The sequence below is a fragment of the Phycomyces blakesleeanus genome, assembly GCF_001638985.1.
Source record: "Phycomyces blakesleeanus NRRL 1555(-) unplaced genomic scaffold PHYBLscaffold_5, whole genome shotgun sequence".
NCBI lineage: Eukaryota > Fungi > Mucoromycota > Mucoromycetes > Mucorales > Phycomycetaceae > Phycomyces > Phycomyces blakesleeanus.
This window is the reverse complement of record NW_017265138.1, coordinates 558,068-580,184: the sequence shown is the minus strand read 5'-3', so window position 1 is coordinate 580,184 and position 22,117 is coordinate 558,068. Positions and strand designations below refer to the sequence as shown.

Genomic DNA, 22,117 nt, shown 5'->3' with positions numbered 1-22,117 from the left:
AAGGTGTGTGCCCATAGACTCCTGGATCATAGTATCCCTATAGAAATACTAAACATTAGACAAACCCCCCATCTCAAGGATCTACGCCAAAATCACTCACCATGGCCCACTGTTGTGCCTCAGAGTACAGTCCGTAGTCAGGCGCTGACCCCATGGGTGTATAGGACGAATGATTAGCTGGGTTAGGAGACATATGAGAACAATAGGCATTCATTGCTGGTTCCACCGGCACGCTTTGTTCATGAATCGGTGGTTGGATTGCAACTGTCTGGGGTGCCACTTGTGCCACAACTGGAACTTGTGTCTGTGTCTTTACTGGTTCAGGCTCTCGCTCTGGTTCAAACTGTGGCTCTCGTTCTGGTTGTGGTTGTAACTGCGGTTGTGGTTGTAAATGTAACTGTAACTGTGGCTGTTGTTGTGGTTGAGGTTGTGGTTGTGGTTGATGTTGAGGTTGCAGCTGTACTTGAGGTTGCAGTTGCAGTTGTGGCTGTGGCTCTGGTTTCGGTGTTGCCACTTGTGGTAATATAACCACATCCTCATCTTCTTCCTTTTCTTCTTTGTCCTCTTCTTTAGATTCCACCAGACTCTTCAACACATTCTCTTCCTTCTTCGGAATCGGACTGTCTTGTGGTTCTTCATCTAATCCGAGACTTCCAAACTGTACATTCAATGCTCGAATATTAGACGAACATGCTGGAAGTACAACAGCCTCTGTTTGTCTTAGTCGTCGAATAGTCGTCTTTTTAATCTTGACAACCTCTACAGGCACCTCTAAAGTCCCTCCCATGGTTGTATTTGATTCATCGACTGCCAGAAAAGGCTCTGTATTGATAGACTGTCTAGGAATTTCTTTTGGCTCTTCGGTAGTCTCTGCTTCTGCTTCTGCTTCTTCTCCTGCTTCTGTAGGTGTGTCAACGAGAGAATCAATAAGCGGATCTGCAGGCGGATCTACAGGCGGATCTACAGGTGGATCTACAGGTGGATCAACAAGTGGGTTCTGCTCAAGAGACACATCGTCATCCTTTCCACCACCACCGTCATTTTCGCCCTTTCTTTCTGGTTCGTTTTCTTTAATGGGTGATGTCTCGTCCTCAGTCACACGGACTGCGTTTGAATCGAGGATTCTGCTGTCTTCCTTCCCTGTTTCTTTTGGCTCTCCATCATCTTTCTCAATATATTTTTCATTGTCTTCTTCCGTCTTATTTTCTCCTGTCTTGGCTTCTGCTTTTTCCACACTTTCTACTACATCAGGTTTGGGAGGACCTCTATGGATCCTTATTAATATACAGCCCATACATCACATCACATCACATCACAGAACAGAACAGAACAGGACAACACATCCCATTACATAATGTCACATAATATCACATAGTATCACAGTCCAGAATCAACATCAACACCAACACTACGGTATACCATACCTGAGAATACTGGCCCATGATGGTTTAGGTTGCTCTACAATCGAGGCTGCTATTTCTTCTTCCTCTTTTTGTTCTTCTTGATTTTGTTGTTGATCATTTTTAGATGGGGTTGGTCTGATGTCATTCGATCGGCCCGCTCTGTCTGCACAAACCGTTACTACACCTTTTTCTTCTTCTTTGCTATACAATATCCTTACATGTCTTTCCACCTCTTCCACGTCCTCTTCCTCTCATGCCATCTAAACACATTACACATGGAATACGTACACACACACACACACAGATATATGCATTAGTTGTTGTTTTTTATTTTGCAATAAAGCAAAATCAAACAATCAAACAATCAAACATTTGTTTAATAATTATGTACCTCCTCGTGTAGCATATGCCCATTGTTTCTTTACTGGAGGTGCTGCTGCTGGCTTAACTGGTTTGACTTTTTTTTGTTTAACTTGACCCCATTGGTTTGCATGACCTAAAAAAAAGTTTATTCATTTCATAAACATCAACAAGTTTTTTTTTAAAAAATATTTTTTGTTTAGATGTGTACATCTACATGCGCTTACACACTACACACTATATACAAACACAAACACAGACACAGACACAAACATGCAGTCATGCGTACACGTATGTATGTATGTATATATTTTTTTTTATTTCTGATTTCTTTGGTTTCTTCATCCAATGTGTTTTCGTTTGGTTTCTGTCGAACTTTGTACTTTGCTATGGATTTATTTATTTACCTTGAGAAATCCGGTCAATGGCGACGTGGAGATCTCCATTTGAATCATGGACAATAGAAACAAGATCGTCTCGACTATAGTCTGGAAACAGCTCGCGTAATGTAGTCAGTTGAGTTGCATAAGTATGTTTGAGTGATTTAAGATCTTGAGTTTGTGTGCGTTGTGCACCCGCATGGGGAGACATGTCCAATTAATAATGAATAATAATAATTAAAGAAAAAAAAAGAAAAAAAAAAGAGAGAGAGAGAAGGAGAGAGAAGGAGAGAGACGTTCTTTTTTTTTTTTTTAAAAAAAAAAAAAAAAAAGAGGGAGAGAAAGCGACGTTGTTTTTAGAGTTGTTTCTGAATTATTATTATTATATTATATTATATTATATATTTTATATATATATATTTTAACTTCTTCAAGATAGTAAACATTATACATATATAAATAAATAATGTGGTAAAGATGATGGTAATTATATTACAAATAATAACCAGACAGAGCCATATACACAAATATATGTATATATATATTATAAACGTATATAGGTATATGTGTGCGGGTAATGGGTAAGGTGAATAAAGATATTTCCATATACATTTGCAAATCGAATATAAATGTGTTTATTGTGGGTCCGTGTGTTTTGTATATATGTGTGTGTGTGTGTTGGTGGGTGTATAAGTGAATGTGTGTATATAAATATGTGTATGTTGTATATATGTTGTGAGTGTGAGTGAGTGAGTGAGTGAGTTGTATGTGTTGTGTGTATTTTGTGTGTGTGTGTGTGTGTGTGTGTGTGTGGATATTTATTGTGGGCAAAAATTACAAGTGGAAGAGTCACAGCTCTGATCGCAAGCCTGAACGGCTTCTATCAAGGCCGCGAACGAATGGGTCTTTGCGGCGAGGCAAGAAACCGCGTGGTTTGAGAGGACTGAGGAGTTTCCGTGCACGCATCATGTTGAGCTCAGCGGATATCATTCTTAGGTGATCGGGATTCGATCGGGTATCGCGTGTGTACGTGTTCGTATCTGGGTTGAACCGTGGTTGGGTGGTTGCTTCGGAACGTCGTCGGTGGGAGGATGGCCGACGAGGAGGTAGAGGCATCGGGATCAAAGTCTTTTTCTTTTTCGTTTTGGTCTTTGGTGTAGCCGACTGAACCAGTGATCGTCGTAGCTGGGTAATTGTCTCCATCCAGCGCGCTCTGTGACCATCGGCCTGGGGAGGAGACGACGACATTACAGACGATGCCGTGGTCGATGTGGACGGTAAGAGTGCCTTTGAAAATGAAGAAATCGAATGCCGTCTCACAAGCTCCTTTGGCAAAACTATCGCCGTTTCCTCTTCCCCATCACTTTTCCAATCAGGGCTTGCTGTCCTTCTGGACTTACGGCTGTGTCTATCAGAGCCTCTTCGGACCTCAACTGGTACTGAAGCAGAAGCAGAAACAGAAACAAGAACAGAAGCGGAAGCGGAAGCGGGCGCAGAGGCAGAAGCAGAAGCAGAGGCAGAGGCAGAGGCAGAGGAAGACGCAGGTTCAGATCCTGATTCTTGTCCTAGTTCCAGTCTTTGCCCTTTTCCTTGTTCTGGTATTATCGAAGAAGCCGGCTCTTCATCTTCTTCATCGTCTTCCAATGTACCAGGGTCACTCAGTGACGGTGGCGGCATATGGAGCGGCAAGACTTGAGTAAAGAAGTCGGCCGATAAAAAGTTACGAAAGGGTGAATTGCTCACCTACAGCAAAATGACGAATGAATGGATTCAATTGCAATTCCAAAAAACAAAAAAAAACAAAAAACAAAGAAAAAATGCGAAAAAGAAAAAGAGAGAATTCATTCATTCTTCTCCAAAGTATATGCCCATGTAATTCTTACCAGTTCTTCTTCATCCGGCAGACTCTCTTTACTGTCTACTACAATCCAGTCTTCCACATGCGACATGCGACGCATCGTTTGCTTAGGTTCATTGCTAGGATGTTCCACAGAATTCGCTGTGGTAGTAGTTGCGGTGGTTGTGTTTGTGGTTGTGGTTGAGTTTGTTGTGGTGGTATTGACTTCACGGTTTTTTTTCTTTCGTCGTTTCTTCATTAGTGGAGGTATTGCTCCATAGGGTTTGGGCAATTCTGCAGCCAGCTGTTTGATGATCTCTTTATAAGACGATGGTGTTTCTAGGGGCATGACTGATTCTGAATGTGACAGCACCGTAGACATGATGCAAAAAGTGCAAACCCACCCAGTTTGAATGGCAGAAGAGAAAGCAAAGAAAAAGCAAAAATAACAGCAACAAAAAAAAAGACATTCAAATTTATTTCATTTTTTTTAATATTTTATTTTATTTTATATATAAAATATATATTTTTGGGTTGATTTGATTCCACTGATGCGTGATTTTTTTTGGGATCTGGAAAGAGCTCTATCTATTGTACATCTTTCTATTTTCCATTTTCTCTGTTTCTCTTTCTCTCCTTATCATTCTCCCTCTTTCTATTTCTATCTCTATATTTGATATGGAAATTCTACACTGTATAGTCTACAGTGTATAGTGTATAGTATCTGTTGCTGTTGTTCTTTTGGAAGTCATTACAGCTACTATTACTACTGCTGCTGCTGCTTCTCCTGCTCCCGCTGCTGCTCTTGTTGTTATGATTACTGTGAACACCTCTAAAACTATTACCAGTAATATCAGCAGTACCAGCCCCATTACCATTACCATTATCATTACTATTATCATAAGTATTATTACTATTACTGGAATTGTCATTATCATTGTCACTGTCGATATCACTAGCACTATTATTGCCATTATTGCTGGCGCCATTGACGATAATTCATATTAGGGGATGGGGGTGGTTGATAGGGAACATCGATTAGGTCTATCGAAGGCTCATATACAACATATGCAACCGTAGCCAGTCCCAGTCCCAGACATGCGACCAGGGAGCGCCGTGTCCATTGGCGAGTGAGGTGAGCATTCATTCCTGGCGAAGGTCTGCTTGGAGCTGTTGGTTTGGTCAAGCTTTCATAGGCTCCCGTGATATCCACAAATTTAACCTTGGGGTCTGTATTAACATCCGGGTGATGTTTCTTGCACAGTTCAAGGTAACGACGTTTTATCTCCTTTGGGCTACTTGAAGGACTCACCCCAAGTACTTCATAGGGTGATTTTACCATATTGGACAAGAAGGGAAATAAAAAAAAAACAAATATATAATATATAATTTTATTTTAAAAATAATTATACAGTTTTTCTTTTTTTTTGAGTTTAAATTCGGACCATTTTTTATTTTATTTTATTTTATTTGTGGACAACACACTCACCATATATATATATATAAATAGTATAAAATAGTACAAAATAAAAATAAAATACCTCTGTACCTCAAATATCCCTTTTTTGGGAGTTTCAGCGAAATAAGTACTTCTTTTGGTATCACAGTAACACAAAAACATATGGATTGTTAACTCTAATATTGAAGGATTAGAATAAATAAAGTAATATATATATATAAATATACACCATAGGTACTTTACAGATTGGTCGGCAGAGTGATATGTCACATAAATCTGGTATATCAAAGTCTATCTCTATTTGTAAAAGTAGTACATGTCCAAAACTGGCAACATTTTATTTAAGCACCGATTTTTCGTATCCCTATACAAAATGGCAGGGGTAAAAAAATAAAAATAGTTTTCAGGTACCCAAATATAGCAATACACTTTTGATTACTATCAGAACCACATACAAGAAGCATTTTATTGTATTGCTCTGTCTTGTTGATCGATATCTTGTTTCCTTTATAGTATATATATATATATATATATATGTATGTATAATCTTACGTATATGAATTGGCGATGCCTTCAATTGAAGACTGTATACTGTATTTTTTTCTCTTTTGGTTTTATGTTTCTTTTCTGTTCTTTGTAATGAAAAGTAAAAGAAAGATCTTTCATAAAGAATTACATCTCTTGAGCATAGTACTAACTATATTAAATATTCATTATACATTATGTACAAGTCTATACTTATATTTCTGTACAATCTCTAAATTAGTCGATTGATCTGTTTTTCATATATATATATATATAAATTAAAGCTTTTCATTAATCCAACCACCCATCTAAAGTAATAGGCTCAATGGTAAATTGACAATTTTATTACCAGAAAAATAAAACTTGTTTAAAGAACCAAATATACCATATGAAAGATCAAATACATATACATAAATATATTCTAAAGTCATTTGACATATTAATTCGAAATTAGAGTTAATTTTAATAAACATATTTTTTAAAAGAATTATGATGATGTTATATACTATCTTCACTTTCTTTTTTTGATTAAAGTCTTTTAAAATTGTTTAATGTTATCTTTAAAGAAAAGAAGTGTCATAGTCTAACGCGTTTGCCTTAAGAGAAATCGTATCACAAAACAAGACATATTAAACAAGCATGTTTACACAGTCGTTTAATGAAATTGCAAAATGAGATTTAAAAAAGGCACAATTTAAAGTACATTATCCAATAAGACGTCTTTTAATACAAATAGTTTCCTAAATTATATAGTAATTGATGAATGTTTAAATATCAGATTTTCATGTTAGAAAGCCGCTTTGATTTTTTTCTGGTTGGATGTAAACTCAGCCTTTACCCCTGAATTCCTTGAACAAATATATGTCAGACACAACTTGCGCTCTAACCACCCAACCCATGAAACCAAACTCAAGTATAATTATATATGTGTATGGTGTTATTCAGCAGACCAGATTAATTACATGTTCAAATTTGATCATGCAATTAACTAGATTATTAACAAAAGTAGTTTCTTAATAATAACCTGAAATATATATATTCTTTTTAGCCTGACAATAATTAACCTTGGCCTACTGAAGAACAACCACAAATTGTCTATCTTTCTGTTCTTTCTTTCTTTCTTTCTTGCTTTCGTTGTTGTTAGTTGATTCTCAGAAACTTGGAGAGGTTCTTAATAGTAAATCAATCTTCTTATTCTTCTTATTTTAGGCCTTGTTTTCTTTTGTATAAACTATTAACCATATATATATATACATGAATTTCTACAATGGACGATGAAGAACAGTTATTGAAATGTAACGTATCATTATCTTTTGATACTGCTGGTAGTTTCTCATAAAGTTTCTCAAGATTATATTATATCTTTTTCATATAAGTATAAGTAGAAGTATAAGCATAAGGGTATGTATATACTTGTGTGTGTGCATATATAGATATACAGATATATAGATAGATGTGGATATGTATATGTATATATTTTTCGTTGGGTGTTGGGTGTTAATGTTGTTAGAAGAGTAATTTTTGCCATGGCTATAAAGGTTGATTTTTTTTCTCAGTTCAATTATATGAGAATACAAAAAAGAAGGTCTACTTCTTTCTTTTCACTTTCACTTTCTTTCATTCTTTCATGCGTTCGTTGATTCTCTCTTTCTCTCTCATTCTTTCATTCTTTCTCTCGTTTCTTTTTCTTTTTCTTTGGTTTCAAAAATATTGATGCAAGGCACAGGGTATCCCATAGACACCAGGATTGCTCTAAGGTCGTGTACCATAAGGATCATAATAGAATGACGAAGTTCCTGTATTGCTAGGCTTCTCAGGTTGTTGTTGTGCATGCTTTAACAGCTGAGCAAGCTGACCTAGAGCAATAGAAGTATTTACAGGTGTAGCAGTTGATGATGCCTGAGAAGACGTCATATGATTCTGTTGACCCTGTTGTATAGAAGGTTGATAAGAAGAATGTGATTGGTGAGGAGGAATCTGATGTTCTTGTTGTTGTTGTTGCTGATGCTGATGCTGATGCTGATGCTGCTGTTGCTGGGGTACTTGCTGAGGCTGCGATGATAACAGTGGTTGTTGCTGATGCTGGGTTTGTTGCTGTTGCATTGCAACTTGACCCTTTAATATATATTTTTTGATTTCCAAATAATGATAACATAATAATCATAATAATAATATGTACATTCCACTGATTAATATTCCCGGTTTCGAGCCTCTTCTTCCTTTTTTTTTGCTACACTTACCAAAAGTCCTAAGATTTGTTGTAATTGAGCTGCAGCAGGTGCCTGGGGTAATGGAGGAACGGTAGATGTACCATTTGCCTGGCCACCATATGTTCCTGTAGGGTGTCCAAAGGCTGGTTGTGTTGGAACTCCTTGAACTGTCTGAGTCTGTGCCAGCATTGAAAGAACCTAAGAAGAAAAAGTTAATCATGACAAATACAAAGGCTTTTTTTTTCTTTTTTTTCTTCTTCTTCTTCAATTTTGTAGTTATGTAATAAATTATTTACTATACATTTGGGTGTGAGTGTATTTTTTTTTTACCTGCTGTGCCTTCTGTGCTTGCTCAAGACGTTCTTGATTTGCATCAGGTTTGAAAGGACCTCCCATAGATGGGATTGCTGGATCATAGACCGTCTTAGGCGACATGATTGGGCCCGAGCTTTCTTCAGAATAGCTGCCATATCGATGAAGAGGTCTGTTGTGATCTGGAATGGAGTCGTACGAGCTGTCTCGACGTTGATTGTGATGGGGGTGGCCATGGCTATGGCCGTGGTGGCCGTGGTGATGGTGATGGTCATCACGTCTTTGTCCACCGATTCCTCCTCCCATTCGTCTTTGCCCACCACCTCCGCCGCCACCGCCACCACCGTTACCTCCACCTCCATTACGTCCATGGCGACTACCGTTGAGATGTCCGTCCATTTTCTTGTCATTTGGCTGTTCTTTACGTGCTGCCAATGCCTCTGTTCTTTCCCTGTATAAAAAAATATTATTAACAAATTAATCTTTTGATTTTTTTTTTGGTGTTTGTAACCAAAAATCCAACTCACTTGAACGAATGATCCCAGAAGAATGAAATATCCCAACGACCACCCTTGTATGGTTTATCGTGGCACCCATCAAATGCATTAACACATGCACGCGAGTCATAAAACTCAATAATGCGTTGTCTATATGTAATGCAGTATTATAGTTAGTCTCACATAGAATAGTATTTTACAAAATGATCGTGTAAAGAAAAGAAAAATCCCGGTTTACCTCAGCTCGGTATTTTCTCGGTGTGTTTTGAAATGGGGGGTGCGAATCACCTTAATTTCTCCATACTGTCTAAAGTATAAACTAAGCTCTGAATCATTGATGGTATTATCGGTATCTTTGAGGGTCAACAGTAATGTACCCTAAATACAACGTGTGTATGTGTGTGTGTAAGTTATGATTCATTGTACTCATTTTTTCTGCAATCTAAGGCTTGCCTGGTTTTTTGTTCTGTCACATCTGGCCTCTTCCTCTTCTTGTTTTGGAAGAGAGTAGTGTACATCGAGCATTCGACACTTGAGCATAGCTCCTTGCATGGCTTCTTTACCCGCCTCAGCAGCCCTGATATCATACTAAGAGAAAGGATATCAAATGAACAAAAAAAAACAATCAAAAAAAACATCAAACTCCTATCCGCCCCCTTTTATGCTGTTCGTTTCATTCTGGCTTACATATGTAATGAAGGCCATTCCTCGGCGTTCTATAAGATCAAAAATGTCTTTGATCTCACCAAACTTCTCAAAGGTTTCTCTGATCTCAGATACTTGAATGGTGTACTGGACAAACGTAATTTAAAAAGTAAGAAACATTGGTTTTTTAAACCAACAACAATAAAAATAAAACTTTCGGAATAATTCAGTGCTTTTTTTTTTACCTGGACGTTTCTTACGAACAAGGTTCTGCAAGGCCTTTCCATAGCTGCCCTTGACTCCAGTTGAGAAGCACGTGCCTTGGGAGCTTGGTCAGATGAACCTGATGTGTGTGTGTACATATGTGTGTGTAGAGAGATAGAGAGATGAAGACGTATTCACATAGAGAAGGATATATGGAATAGAATGAAGCCACCGTTGAAAAAAAAGAAAAAAAAAGAAGATTATTATGACTGAACGATAGACACAAGAACCTCAACTGGATTATCATAATGGAGAAAGGCAATGATTGGTTGAAGAATAAAGGCCTCCTTTTTCCTTTCTTTTCTTTTCTTTCTTTCCAGGGTTGATATGTTGACTAAGTAGAGTTGCGGTGCTTTTGTTTGGTTTGTTTCTTAGATTTCATTATATGGCGTGTATACCACTTCTTAAGGGGGAGCTGATTTTCTTTTTTTTTTTGCCCAAGCTTCTTTTCATTATCGATCGTAGGTTGTAGTTGCTTCAGATACCCTTTTTGTTTTTAAGGAGCTAATTGTTTTTTTTTCAATAGCTCTCGTTTTGTGGTATAATAGTACATGGTCACAGCCTCAGTTTGTTGGTCGTGTCTGATTATATCCTCTCTTTCTTTCATTCTTTTCTCTCTCTCTTTCTCTCAGCAGGATTAAGAATTGATGGATATTGTTGTCACTCCATTAAAGAAGAAGAAGAAGAAGAAGGAGAAGAAGGAGACGAATATTTTCGCAAAAAAAAGAAGAGGATAATGAAGGAGGGGCAAGGTTCTTAGTCTTACCATAAGCATCGTCTTGCCAGGGTTCATTTCGATATTCCCGCCCTTCGTTTATCGGTCTTGCCCCATAGGGCTGCACAAAGGGCGGTTGGGGAGGATCATTGTAGGCTCGGTAGTTATCGTCTTCGGAATCTCTCATTCCACGATGTTCGGGTCTCATATTCTTTCCACGACCACCTCTGAAAGGCTTTTGGATTCCACGGTGTCTTATAGGGCCACCGCCGCCGCCCCCGCCTCCGCCGTTACCACCTCTTACTCCTCCCCCGCCATTCCCCACACCACCAATACCTCCTTTACGTTGTTGGCGTCCATTGAAATGATCATTTGAGAAATCATTATAGGTTTCACGTGGACGAAATCCTTGATTTTGCTGCTGCTGCTGTTGTTGTTGTTGTTGTTGCTGCTGCTGCTGTTGATGATGTTGCTGTTGCTGCTGTTGAATGGGCTGCTGTTGCGGAATTTGATGTTGCAAAGGTTGCTGGCGTGCGGGATCTCTAGGATCGTAAGGTGCAAAACGACTTTGGTGATTATGGTGATGGTTGTCCATTTTATTTTTCTTTTTCTTTTTGAATGGAGTTTGTGTTCAACGCTTCCAAAATGATGATTGGTAAAGCTTGATGTAGTCTTGCTTGTAGTTTTTTTTTTTCTTTCTTTCTTTCTTTCGTTTTTATATTAAGAATAAAAGAAAAGGAACAAAAGAAGAAGAAGAAGGAAAAAGAAGCTTCGAAAGAGAAGAAATGTACGTGTATACGAAATAACAAGGTTTTTTTTTCTGGTTTGCCTGAAATTGTGTTTTTTTTTTGTTTTCAGACATATTCTTTGAATGACGTCTATTGGGAGAATGACGTCAATCAGAGCGGTCTTCAGACTGACTGCACAGACTAAGTCGTTTGGTTGAAGAAGTTGTTGCTCTTGAAAGCAAGAAAGTGAAGGATAAAAAAAAATATTTTGTTTTGTTTTATAGAGACAGAATAGAGCTGAAATTACTATCACTATTATTATTATTTTAGCTTTTATTGACAAATGCATAAATATATATAAAAACATAGTTTTGTATGTTCTGAATCGCAACTTATTCCGAGGGAAAATATGGGATGGATATAAAATAAATAAATGAATTGTTCTCACGCTTGGAATCAAAGGGACCAATGTTAGAGTGCGTGTTTACCTTTGAAAGCATTCATGGTCTGTCATTGGAGACAGGGTTTTAGGGTGTACAGAAAACAAGTGGAACATAAAATCAAGTCAAAGCAACATGCCACACTATCTACAACAAAATAATTTGACTTATCTTCCTTTTTATATATTGCTTGTAGAACACGATGGGACCCGTTATTCAAAAATCATCTAGATGCTTATATAGAGAAAGAGTAAGGGTGAGTGAATTAATACTACCATACTTGAAAAAATGAGACCTTGAATTGGTTATTTTAAAAAAATCTCGCCTAATGGAGTACAAGCTTCAAAGGACAACTTCATAAATGAATATTAATATATCTACAATAAAAAAAAGCATCCCACTGTGTCATTATTACAAAATAATTCCTTATCATTATCGTATTGAATTTAACTGTTATCTATTACTTTTAGAATGTGATTTTTGTAAGTATCTCAAGGATCTTTTCGGTTCAATACAAGTGGTCTCATGTAATAAAGATAATAATAATAATATATCCTTTCAAGAAGCAAGTCCAGCTCCAATTGTCGTACAATCTAGGTTAGATTTAAGTACTCCAAGAAAGCCCCCCAAACAAGCGTGTCTTGTACCGTTCCCTCTTTTCCAAATTTTTATTTTTATTTTTTGTTTTGTTTGCAAGACAAAACCTTACGCCAAATGTCTTTCCTTAGAAACCTTGTTTCGACCATCCCAAGATTCGCACGGGTTGGCCCTCCCACTATCCAGCGTTGTCTGAGAACACCCTTTGCCTACCAGCGCTCTGTCCTACCAAGCAAATTCTACCATCATGGCAGTCCGGGTGCACACTCTCGCATCGCCGTTGTAGGCACCGGCAATGTGGGTGCCTCAATTGCATATGCACTAGTCCTCAAAGACGTAGCAAATGAAATCTTACTAGTCGATGCCAATCGATCATTAGCAAAAGGACAAAGACTGGATCTTGATGATGCTAGTCTGTTCTCAGCAACCCATGTGAAAGATGTGACTCTTCAGGAAGCAGGAAAAGCAGATGTGATTGTTATCACAGCAGGAGCAAGGCAAAAGGAAAATGAATCCCGTGCAGATGTAAGATTATAGTAGCAGCAATGATAGATTAAGAAACAAAAGAAGAAAGAAGAAGAGAAAAAGGAAGAACGTTGGCTCACTATTGCTTATAGTTAATTGATCGAAACTACCAAGTATTAGAGTCTATCATCAGTGCAATGCAACCTATCCAGAAGGACGCTATTATGCTACTGGTAGCAAATCCTGTGGATGTCCTCACATACTTTGCCCAAGAATTATCAGGTCTACCACGTAATCAAGTTATAGGAAGTGGAACATATCTAGATAGTTCTCGTCTCAGAGGCTTCTTATCCGAAGTATTAGAAGTAAGTACAAAAGTGGTATTGGTTGGGGCCAACATATATATATATATATACATATATATATATGTATGTATATATGTATGTATGCATGTATAGGGATATTCATTGATAGATATTGTGATAGGTTAATAATGAGTCTATTCATTCGCCTGTACTGGGTGAACACGGAGATTCTCAGTTTATCTCTTGGAACACAGCTAATATTGCTGGACAGCCTATTCTGTCCTTTCCACGGGTAGCTAATCTCGATAAAGAGCTGGTGCGAGAAAAGATCGCAGGCAAGGCTATGGATATTATCAAGCTCAAAGGATCGACTTATTTTGGAATCGCGACATGCACTGCCTCATTGTGCGAAACGATCATCAAGAATCGAAGGGACATTCGACCATTGTCAGTGTATGTAGACAGATTAGGTGCAGTAATGTCAATGCCAGCAAAGTTGGGCTGGTATGGTGTAGAAGAGATTTATGAATTAAATGGAGATCCAGGAGAGGAGCAGAAACTGGTAGACATTGCACAGGAATTCAAAAAGACCTGTAAAAAATACGAGCATCCCAATAGAACTGAATAAAAGGGTCAATTTTACCTGAACAAATTTAATTTTATGTTTCCCACACACTTTTTAGATTTTTTTGGCATACGCTCTAAAGAAAGAAAGACAGCTGTAATATTGTGGTATAGATTAAAGCTATAGCTTCTAGCTACCATTGAATACCTCACAATATTAATGAGAAAGAAGAGTAGAATTTCTAACTTAAAACCAGGATTTAAGAAAGATAGTTGAATGGGTCTGGTGAAAGAGGATGTAGTGGAAATATAGTATGTTTGATAAATGTCTAAAAGATCTTTGAACTGTATTTTGGTCATCTTTACGACACTACTTTATGTAAAGAGGTCAGGACGCTCTATCTTGGACTTAATATAAGGATGTCACTTTCTATATAAATTTATTCGAAAGTTATAAATCTCCTCATTAAAATATAAAGAATTAAGAAAAGGAACTAGTTTCTGTTCAAGTGGATCAGTGTACCCACCCTAATGTTTTACTTTGCTCATGTATTTCACTAAATAAATCATGTTTAATTCTACGTCTCATACTATGGACATACATCTAGTCCGAACCGGAAGAAAACAATCCTTATTATATTCCTTAAAGCTGTATAATAGGCCTATTCACGTTCCATCCTATGGGCGGTTATCAAAGAGCCAGTCAAACATAACAAGTTTAGCTAAAAAAAATGTAGTTTATGACCAAGATTTCTACTGGAAAAGTGTCATCCAGTTTTTTTTTTGAGAAAAATAAATACAAAATTGTTTTATTTCCGGTTCGGACCAGATGTCTGTCCATAGGAGATGAACGTAGGATTATACATGCTATAATTAATGTAGTACTTGAACAAAGTAAAACGTTAGACTGGGTCACTGATCCACTTGAACAAGAACCAGTTCCTTTTCTTAATTCTTTATACTTTAATGGGGCACTTGATAGCTTCAAAATAAGTTAAGACAGAAAGAGACATCCTTATATTAAGTCCAAGATAGCGCACATGCGACCTTTGTACAGAAAGTCGTGTTGTAGAGATGACCAAAGTTCAACTCAAAAATCTTTTAGACGTTTATAAAATCATCTACTTCTTTAATAGACCGTTTATTCAACCAGTTACCTCAGCAACATTCATTCCGTCGAAACATACAGATATTTTGATTGAGTTATGCTCTTGAGCTAACAAACTCACTGTTTTTTTTGTTTGCCCTTAAACTCTTGAAGTATTCATTAGTATCCAAAAATTATAGCTGGAATTTTGACCGTGTTACAACTTTTTTTGAAAAGAGTATAATTAAGACTATATGCACACACACACATATATATAAATATATATGTATGTATGCATGTAGAACAGTAGAAAACGCTTGTGAACTGTGGATCGGTTCTTCTTCTCACGACAGACAAGAAGAAAAAAGCTGAAAATTGAAACAAAATAGGCTCTTTTTGGCCAATGAGAACGACTGAAAATGTCTAGAAGCTTAATTATTTGTACAAAGGAAAAATAAATAAATAAGATCGGGTCCCTTTGTGAGATTGATCAGATGGGAGGAAGAATTGATCCCTGACTGGATAGAGCCCATCTTGAGTCTTTTTCTTATTTAGCATTGGCGAAAGTTTTATCCGGTTCCAAAAAAAAAAATCAAAATCCAAATTTAGCCTATTGTCCCCGCAACAAAAAAAAAAGTAAAACCAAAAAGAAAAAAGAAAAAAAAATGGCACTAATAGATACAGGGACGTGACAGGTTTCATAGGTTTCTCCATATCATAGTCTCAGCAGAGGGGTATAAAAAGCCAACTGCATTCCATGATTTGTAACCCGAACCTTGTTTCTTTTCATATCGCATACTTCTATTTGCCATGACCAACTCCACAAAGCCCAAGGTTCTCACCCTCGATACCATCAACAGCAACATCCGCACTGTTGAGTACGCCGTTCGTGGCCGTATCGCAATTCGCTCCGAGGAAATCCGTGATGAACTGGCTCATGGCAAGAAGTTCCCCTTTGACCGTGTTGTTAGCTGCAACATTGGTAACCCCCAGCAGCTCAACCAGAAGCCCATCTCTTTCTTCCGTCAAGTAGGTTAATTTTTATGGCTATAGTTCTAATCATCGGCTCTTACTGATCCTTTTACTTTTATCTATTTATTTTACCAATCACAGGTTGCATCATTGTGTGAGAATACCGATCTTTTGGCCGAAGACAAGGCCGAGCTTGTAAGCCAGCTTTATCCTGCTGACACAATTGCACGTGCCAAGAAGATCCTCAAGACCCTCGGTGCTGGTATCGGTGCCTATTCTCACTCCCAGGGTGCTGCTTCTATTCGTCAGACCGTTGCCCGCTTCTTGCTCGAGAGAGACGGCCACCCCGCCAACTTCAACAACATTTACCTCACCCAGGGTGCCTCTGCTGGTGTCCAGGCCATCTTGGGCTTGTTGACCCAGAGCAACAAGACCGGTATCATGATCCCCATCCCCCAATACCCCCTTTACAGTGCTACCCTCGCCTACCTCGGTGCCACACCTGTCCACTACTTGCTCGAGGAAGAGTCTGGCTGGACTCTCGATATTGGATCCCTTAAGACAACTATCAATGCTTCCCGTGCCGAGGGTACTGACGTTCGTGCCTTGGTCATCATTAACCCCGGTAACCCCACTGGCCAATGTCTCGATGCCGGTAACATGCGTGATATCTTGTCTTTCTGTTACGAGGAGGGTCTTGTTTTGTTGGCTGATGAGGTCTACCAGACAAACATCTACAACCCTGAGACCAAGCCTTTTGTAAGCTTTAAGAAGGCCATGATGGAGCACCCCAACGAAGCAATTCGCACTGGTCTTGAGCTGGTCTCATTCCACTCCATCTCCAAGGGTATGGTTGGTGAGTGCGGTCGTCGTGGTGGTTACTACGAGTGCTGCAACTTTGATGAGAAGGTACTCGAGCAGGTTTACAAGATGGCCTCTGTTTCCCTTTGCCCCAACCTCCACGGTCAGATCCTTGTCGATCTTATGTGCGACCCCCCTCGTAAGGGTGACGTCTCCTATGCGAACTACCGTGCTGAGCTTGATGGAATCTATGAGTCCCTCCGTCGCCGATCCAAGAAGCTCGAGGGTGTTTTTAACGCCATGGAGGGTGTAACCTGTCAGCCTGCCGAGGGATCCATGTATCTTTTCCCCCGGATTCGTCTTCCCAAAAAAGCAATTGAAAAGGCTGCTTCCCAGGGTCTCGCTGCCGATGCCTTTTATTGCGAGGCTATGCTTGAAGCTACCGGTGTCTGTGTTGTACCAGGTAAGGATTCACAAATCTTTTTTTTTTCTCACGGCTAGGTGACAGCAATGGGAACACCAACAATAAATTATATATATGCATATTATATGATCTTAACAATAACAATTGTAATATTTTTATTTATTTATTTGTAGGCTCTGGCTTTGGTCAAAAGGAAGACACCTGGCACTTTAGATCCACCTTCCTTCCCGAGGAGCACTTGTTTGATGACTTCTGCGCCAACCTCTCCAAGTTCCATGCTGATTTCCTCGTTACTTACAGCGATTAATTAATCAAACTATAATTATTATTACTATTACCATTACCATTACCATTATTACTATTGTTTTGAGATAAAAGTTTCTTTTTTGATTCTTTTGGTTCTTTAGTCTCTAAAGATCTAATTTTTTTTTTTACTCTTTTTTTATTGCATCCTATTGTATTATTTTTCCTGTTCTTTCAAAAACAAATTCATTAAACAGAACAAGTGTGTATCCATCAACAACGCATGTTCCTGATGTTTGCTCCATTGAACTCTCCTGACCTTGAAATCAACTAGATCTTCCAAATGGAAGGATGAGTAAAGCTAGAAAGAATCTGTCATGACTGGTTTACCTGTAGGGACTGTTATAACAGTAATATCCCATTGGCCACTAGAGTACTCAACCACCGACAGTCGGTCCTCCCCAGACACGAGGAACAACTTGGACACCGCTGGATGCCACACAACCTGTCGAATCGGATTCAACTGGCACACGATCATTTCGGTCTTCAATGTCCGTGCATTCCACAACCACAGTGTTGTCGGCATACTATCTGTTCCAAAACAAGACAAGATAATACAAATGCATTTTAAGATAATGATTGATATTGATTATATAAACTCACCATCAATACTATAAAATAACCGACCATCAGGGCTGAATTGGAAGGCACCAATTCCGGTAGATGGGTTGGCAATGTTATAGTCAGGCCGAGTCATCGGTAAAGGAAGCGGGCGCTTGAGACTCTTTTGGTCTATGAGTCATAATGAACAAAACTACCTTGTTAGTAAGTTGCTGATTTTTTTTCAGTAAAGAACTTGCAATAGGCTCGCGCTTGAAGGGTCGGGACAGAAGAACCCAGCGAGTTTTCTTCATATATATCCTATACGTAAAACAATGTATATATATATCAGTTTAAGATTAAATTCAACCGTTTGAGATCCACAAATTACCACTGTGTTCTGGTGAATAGTAGATGGATGTGATAGACGAATAACAACTTTCCAATCAGATGTTGTCATGAAGCGAATTTGATGATCATAACCTCCCATGGCAAGTATAGAACTCCTACTATTCCATGCCACAGTTTTAATACCAAGTCCATCTTCAGGTGCTTGATAAGATGTGTAGAGGTGACCATCAGGGCGATACACAAGTATCTTGTACTAACAAAAAAAATAGACAATCGATATGTCAAATCTTAATCCACATTTAAGTGATTTATTTTATTTGAAACTTACATAGAGAGAATTGTCCCAGACAGCCAGATAGCTACTATTAGGCGACCATTGAATATTACTAGCATCAGCAGTGTCTATTTTGAAATGCTACAAAACATAGGCCGTGCAAGTCTATTTGTTAGCATTCTAATTTGATTACATAAGCCACATTATACATATTACTTTGACTAATGTCCATCTAGGGGTGTAGATGCTTAAATGATCCTTTCCTTGCTTTGTCTCCAAGACAGCAAAGTATTTTCCATCAGGGCTAGACATATATCCCTTGTTAGCAAACTTGGCTCCTTTTATCACCAGCACATCTTTCGATGTTAAAGACCACATCTTTAATTGAAACTATGTGCGCGTGTTTATATACATATTTAATAATTTAATTATGTGAGCACTATGTTTATATACTTGGGAAAAATATTATTATATGGATCTAACTATTATTACTACCATAATCATTCTGAAAATAAATAATATTATATACCTGGCCATGAGCTGCTGTTATGATTCCTCCAGAATCTGAACGCCATGTAACGCGTTGAATACCATGATAATGATCTTCAAAAATTGCTCGCCAAATAGTATCTGATATTGACAAGACATGCACAATAGCCTTCGATGGCGAGGCTATTAAGATGTACTTTGAATCTGGGGACCATTGCACGTATTCAATCACAAACGGACATTCGTATACATGAATGATGGTGAGATCAATATCATTGTAACGAATGACAAGACGATTATCAACAGCATGTGCGACATATTCGTTTGATGGCGAAAATTGACACTGGTATAATGATTGTTTATAAACATTACTGTAATGAGGCTTCATGACAGTAGTAGTTAAAATTTAAACAAACAATAAAAAAGAAGAAGAAACGGCTCGTCAGTGTAAAGCGATCTTTTTGTCTCTCAGTTTTATCTTTATACATTGTAATGAATGCTATATTCTTTAAATAATCATAATGATAACAATAAAGAAATTGTGAAATTTCAAGACAGTAAATACATCAAAGTATACATCTGGATCTACAAGTAAAGATTTGTATACATATTAAAGGCGCATATTGCCTTTATCAAGTGTGCACCAACGTATCAATTGTAACGTTCAAGTAGATGATACTTCCAGAAATTTATTCCAAGATACATGATTTATCAGTGTTAGACTATTCTGATGTGGTGACCAATTTTGTTTAATTGTACAGGTTATTTGAAAGGATACTACAATTTAGATTCTCAACTTGTCAATCAAATTTATGCTTTCTTTATACACTTACTTTTATAGTATTATCAAATATAGTCAGTTTATCTTTTTTATATAAAAGAAGAAGAAGATACTTTTCAGGGCATGTCATTATAAATTTCAAGGAATTTAGTAGGTTTACAAAGCCTTTATTTATGTTTCTCGTTTTTGACTATGATAATATCATATATTTATATAAAAGAAAGGGTACTATTTTAATGAGTAATGCTTACACATATATATATATATATTTGGTTCCAAAAAAAGGGGGATTTCTTAAACTAAATTCTTCTTTTATCTTTTCTTAAAGCAAGTCCCACATGAAGAAGTATAGGTTTTACAAAAGCAACTGTCGCTTGAGCAAACACAAACAGGCACGTAAGACCACCAAGTATAGTCAGAGCAAGACCACATATAATCCCAAGTATAGGTAAGAGTACGGATCCGCAAGCAAGGATGATCCCAGTCTGGATAGAAAGAACCAACACTGTGGCAATGCTTAAAAGAAATACCAGTGAAGATATCAGGACAAATAAAAATACGACCAGTGGTGGAGTGCTCAGGCGTTGTATAATATTGCCTGTCCAGCGAACAGGTGGATATCTTTTGTAAATTTCGAGGTATAATACCCATGCGAAACGAGACACAGCAATAGCCCCATTGCGAAGGGTAGAGAACAGATAAAGCATCTGACCAAGCTTGTGATGAGAGTGGGTATCTTCCATTATTGTGGAAAACAAGAATGAGGATTAATTTTCAGCAATTTTATTGCTTTAAATAAGGAGATGACGTCCAGTACACCCAATATTTAGTTAAACAGTGATATATATATATATGCACACACACAAATACACGTAGTATTTTCACTTTAAATCAAGTTGAAATATATCCACAAACAATAATAATAATATTATAAGCAAAGATATATATATATATATAACAGACCAAGAAAATAAACATAAATTCGTCGTTTTCTTTTAAACGGCGGGGGTTGACTCAATATTTTCATTGACTGACTCTACTGATAAATTATGTTCTTCCAAAACAGGTTCACTTGTTGTAAGATCTTTGCTAATATTAGCTGTCGCTTCTTTTGGGCTCTTTGTTGACTGGGTGTGGTCTATTTCATCTGTACTCGTTTCTGGGTTCATAACGACCACTAGTTTCTCTTCCTTTACTGCATCATCTACAGTATGTTCTGGCTTTTCTGTCGTTTCTACCAAATTGTCTGTATTATCTACTGGCTTCTCTGCAGTCTCCACTGGCTTCTCTGTAGTCTCTACTGGCTTCTCTGTAGTCTCTACTGGCTTTTCTGTAGTCTCTACTGGCTTTTCTGTAGTCTCTACTAGCTTTTCTGTAGTCTCTACTGGCTTTTCTGTAGTCTCCACTGGCTTCTCCGTATTCTCCACTGGCTTCTCCGTATTCTCCACTGGCTTCTCCGTAGTCTCTACTTGCTTCTCCGTAGTCTCTACTTGCTCCTCCGTAGTCTCTACTTGCTTCTCCGTAGCCTCTACAATTTCGGTCGCATTTACTGTCTCTGTTGCATTTACGGTCTCTGTTGCATGTACTGCCTCTGTTACATTTACTATCTCTGAAGCATTGACTGTCTCTGAAGCCTTTACTGTTTCCATTGTTTCTACAGTCTCTGTAGTATCTACCTCCATTGCTGATCCTGCAGCAGTTTCTAGTTCTGCTGACACTGACGGTTCTGCTGTTTCAGCTGGTTTTCCAGCCACCACTTGTTCCGGGGATGTTGTTGGTTCTGGAGCTGCTGACGGTTCTGCGGACACAGTCGGTCCTACAGACACTATAGAATCTGCAGCAACTGTTGGTTCTATATCCATGGCTGACTCTGCGGCTTCTGCTGACCTTTCTGCTTCTGTTGATTGTGCAGAAACTGCTGATTCTGCGGACACTGTTGGCTCTGCAGCTACTGTTACTGGGGAAGGTGACTTTGGTAACTGTGCTTGCTGAATAGGTGGCTCTTCCATGACTACTTCGCTGTATTGGTGAACTGAAGATTCTGAAGACAGAATTGGTTTTGTGCCCTGAACAGGTTCTTCAGCCAAAGTGGGAAGAACATCCTGATCAACGACCATTTCTGAGTACGAGGTAGTGTATCCTGTCTCAGGCAATGCAGGTTCGTACACTGTCGCGTCCTCAGGCATTCCAAGTCTAGGATGAACATGTGGAATCGATGCAGGGTGCCTGGAAGGATCGTTTACATCGTCTACCATACTTTCACCATCCTCTTGATCAAGTACATTGTCAGGCTCAGCATCAGAAATGTCCTCGAGTAAAGGTGTGTGGGTACGGCTATCATCCTTTTCGTCCAAAAGCATGTGGTGTTGAAGGGCTGGCATGGGTGTGT

The 22,117-nt window shown here is 38.2% G+C and overlaps 8 protein-coding genes across 8 annotated transcripts; 2 read left to right on the top strand and 6 right to left on the bottom strand.

Annotated features, from left to right (window-relative positions):
* Positions 1 to 779: 779 nt before the first annotated feature.
* On the bottom strand, positions 780 to 1,814 carry PHYBLDRAFT_157972 (hypothetical protein; the record flags this gene model as incomplete). Its single annotated transcript, XM_018433709.1, has 4 exons — positions 1,795 to 1,814; positions 1,622 to 1,663; positions 1,425 to 1,566; positions 780 to 1,265 (listed from the first exon to the last, which is right to left on the bottom strand). Coding segments are annotated over exons 2-4 (461 nt in total), but the record flags the coding sequence as incomplete, so codon positions are not given.
* A 1,178-nt stretch (positions 1,815 to 2,992) lies between these two features.
* Positions 2,993 to 4,381, bottom strand: PHYBLDRAFT_185803 (hypothetical protein; the record flags this gene model as incomplete). Its single annotated transcript, XM_018439148.1, has 2 exons — positions 4,027 to 4,381; positions 2,993 to 3,886 (listed from the first exon to the last, which is right to left on the bottom strand). The coding sequence occupies exons 1-2, from the start codon at positions 4,360 to 4,362 to the stop codon at positions 2,993 to 2,995; spliced, it is 1,230 nt and encodes a 409-aa protein (XP_018294706.1). The 5' UTR covers positions 4,363 to 4,381.
* Positions 4,382 to 4,953: 572 nt separating this feature from the next.
* PHYBLDRAFT_165187 (hypothetical protein) lies at positions 4,954 to 5,322 on the bottom strand (the record flags this gene model as incomplete). The annotated part of the gene is made up of 1 exon (XM_018435177.1): positions 4,954 to 5,322. One exon carries the CDS (start codon positions 5,320 to 5,322, stop codon positions 4,954 to 4,956), a length of 369 nt encoding a protein of 122 aa, XP_018294705.1.
* Positions 5,323 to 7,300: 1,978 nt separating this feature from the next.
* PHYBLDRAFT_185802 (hypothetical protein) lies at positions 7,301 to 10,991 on the bottom strand (the record flags this gene model as incomplete). The annotated part of the gene is made up of 10 exons (XM_018439147.1): positions 7,301 to 8,079; positions 8,205 to 8,372; positions 8,505 to 8,937; positions 9,014 to 9,133; positions 9,222 to 9,361; positions 9,437 to 9,571; positions 9,671 to 9,775; positions 9,874 to 9,971; positions 10,659 to 10,861; positions 10,912 to 10,991. The coding sequence occupies 10 exons, from the start codon at positions 10,989 to 10,991 to the stop codon at positions 7,717 to 7,719; spliced, it is 1,845 nt and encodes a 614-aa protein (XP_018294704.1). The 3' UTR covers positions 7,301 to 7,716.
* A 1,437-nt stretch (positions 10,992 to 12,428) lies between these two features.
* PHYBLDRAFT_131624 (hypothetical protein) lies at positions 12,429 to 13,791 on the top strand. The gene is made up of 3 exons (XM_018429429.1): positions 12,429 to 12,897; positions 12,990 to 13,202; positions 13,324 to 13,791. Exons 1-3 carry the CDS (start codon positions 12,490 to 12,492, stop codon positions 13,768 to 13,770), a joined length of 1,068 nt encoding a protein of 355 aa, XP_018294703.1. The 5' UTR covers positions 12,429 to 12,489; the 3' UTR covers positions 13,771 to 13,791.
* Positions 13,792 to 15,596: 1,805 nt separating this feature from the next.
* PHYBLDRAFT_185800 (hypothetical protein) lies at positions 15,597 to 17,508 on the top strand. The gene is made up of 3 exons (XM_018439146.1): positions 15,597 to 15,822; positions 15,907 to 17,029; positions 17,164 to 17,508. Exons 1-3 carry the CDS (start codon positions 15,604 to 15,606, stop codon positions 17,295 to 17,297), a joined length of 1,476 nt encoding a protein of 491 aa, XP_018294702.1. The 5' UTR covers positions 15,597 to 15,603; the 3' UTR covers positions 17,298 to 17,508.
* PHYBLDRAFT_63132 (hypothetical protein) lies at positions 17,443 to 19,335 on the bottom strand (the record flags this gene model as incomplete). The annotated part of the gene is made up of 8 exons (XM_018441075.1): positions 17,443 to 17,552; positions 17,624 to 17,824; positions 17,897 to 18,025; positions 18,130 to 18,154; positions 18,225 to 18,437; positions 18,513 to 18,599; positions 18,675 to 18,848; positions 18,988 to 19,335. The coding sequence occupies 8 exons, from the start codon at positions 19,333 to 19,335 to the stop codon at positions 17,443 to 17,445; spliced, it is 1,287 nt and encodes a 428-aa protein (XP_018294701.1).
* A 692-nt stretch (positions 19,336 to 20,027) lies between these two features.
* On the bottom strand, positions 20,028 to 20,471 carry PHYBLDRAFT_142175 (hypothetical protein; the record flags this gene model as incomplete). Its single annotated transcript, XM_018430752.1, has 1 exon — positions 20,028 to 20,471. One exon carries the CDS (start codon positions 20,469 to 20,471, stop codon positions 20,028 to 20,030), a length of 444 nt encoding a protein of 147 aa, XP_018294700.1.
* Positions 20,472 to 22,117: the final 1,646 nt, after the last annotated feature.

Bases quoted from the DNA above. Each gene is read 5' to 3' on its own strand.
- PHYBLDRAFT_131624 (XM_018429429.1), top strand. From the start codon at position 12,490: ATGTCTTTCCTTAGAAACCTTGTTTCGACCATCCCAAGATTCGCACGG. The intron at 12,898-12,989 runs GTAAGATTATAG...TATTGCTTATAG, and splicing joins AAAATGAATCCCGTGCAGAT to TTAATTGATCGAAACTACCA. The intron at 13,203-13,323 runs GTAAGTACAAAA...ATATTGTGATAG, and splicing joins TCTTATCCGAAGTATTAGAA to GTTAATAATGAGTCTATTCA.
- PHYBLDRAFT_185800 (XM_018439146.1), top strand. From the start codon at position 15,604: ATGACCAACTCCACAAAGCCCAAGGTTCTCACCCTCGATACCATCAAC. The intron at 15,823-15,906 runs GTAGGTTAATTT...TACCAATCACAG, and splicing joins CCATCTCTTTCTTCCGTCAA to GTTGCATCATTGTGTGAGAA. The intron at 17,030-17,163 runs GTAAGGATTCAC...ATTTATTTGTAG, and splicing joins CGGTGTCTGTGTTGTACCAG to GCTCTGGCTTTGGTCAAAAG.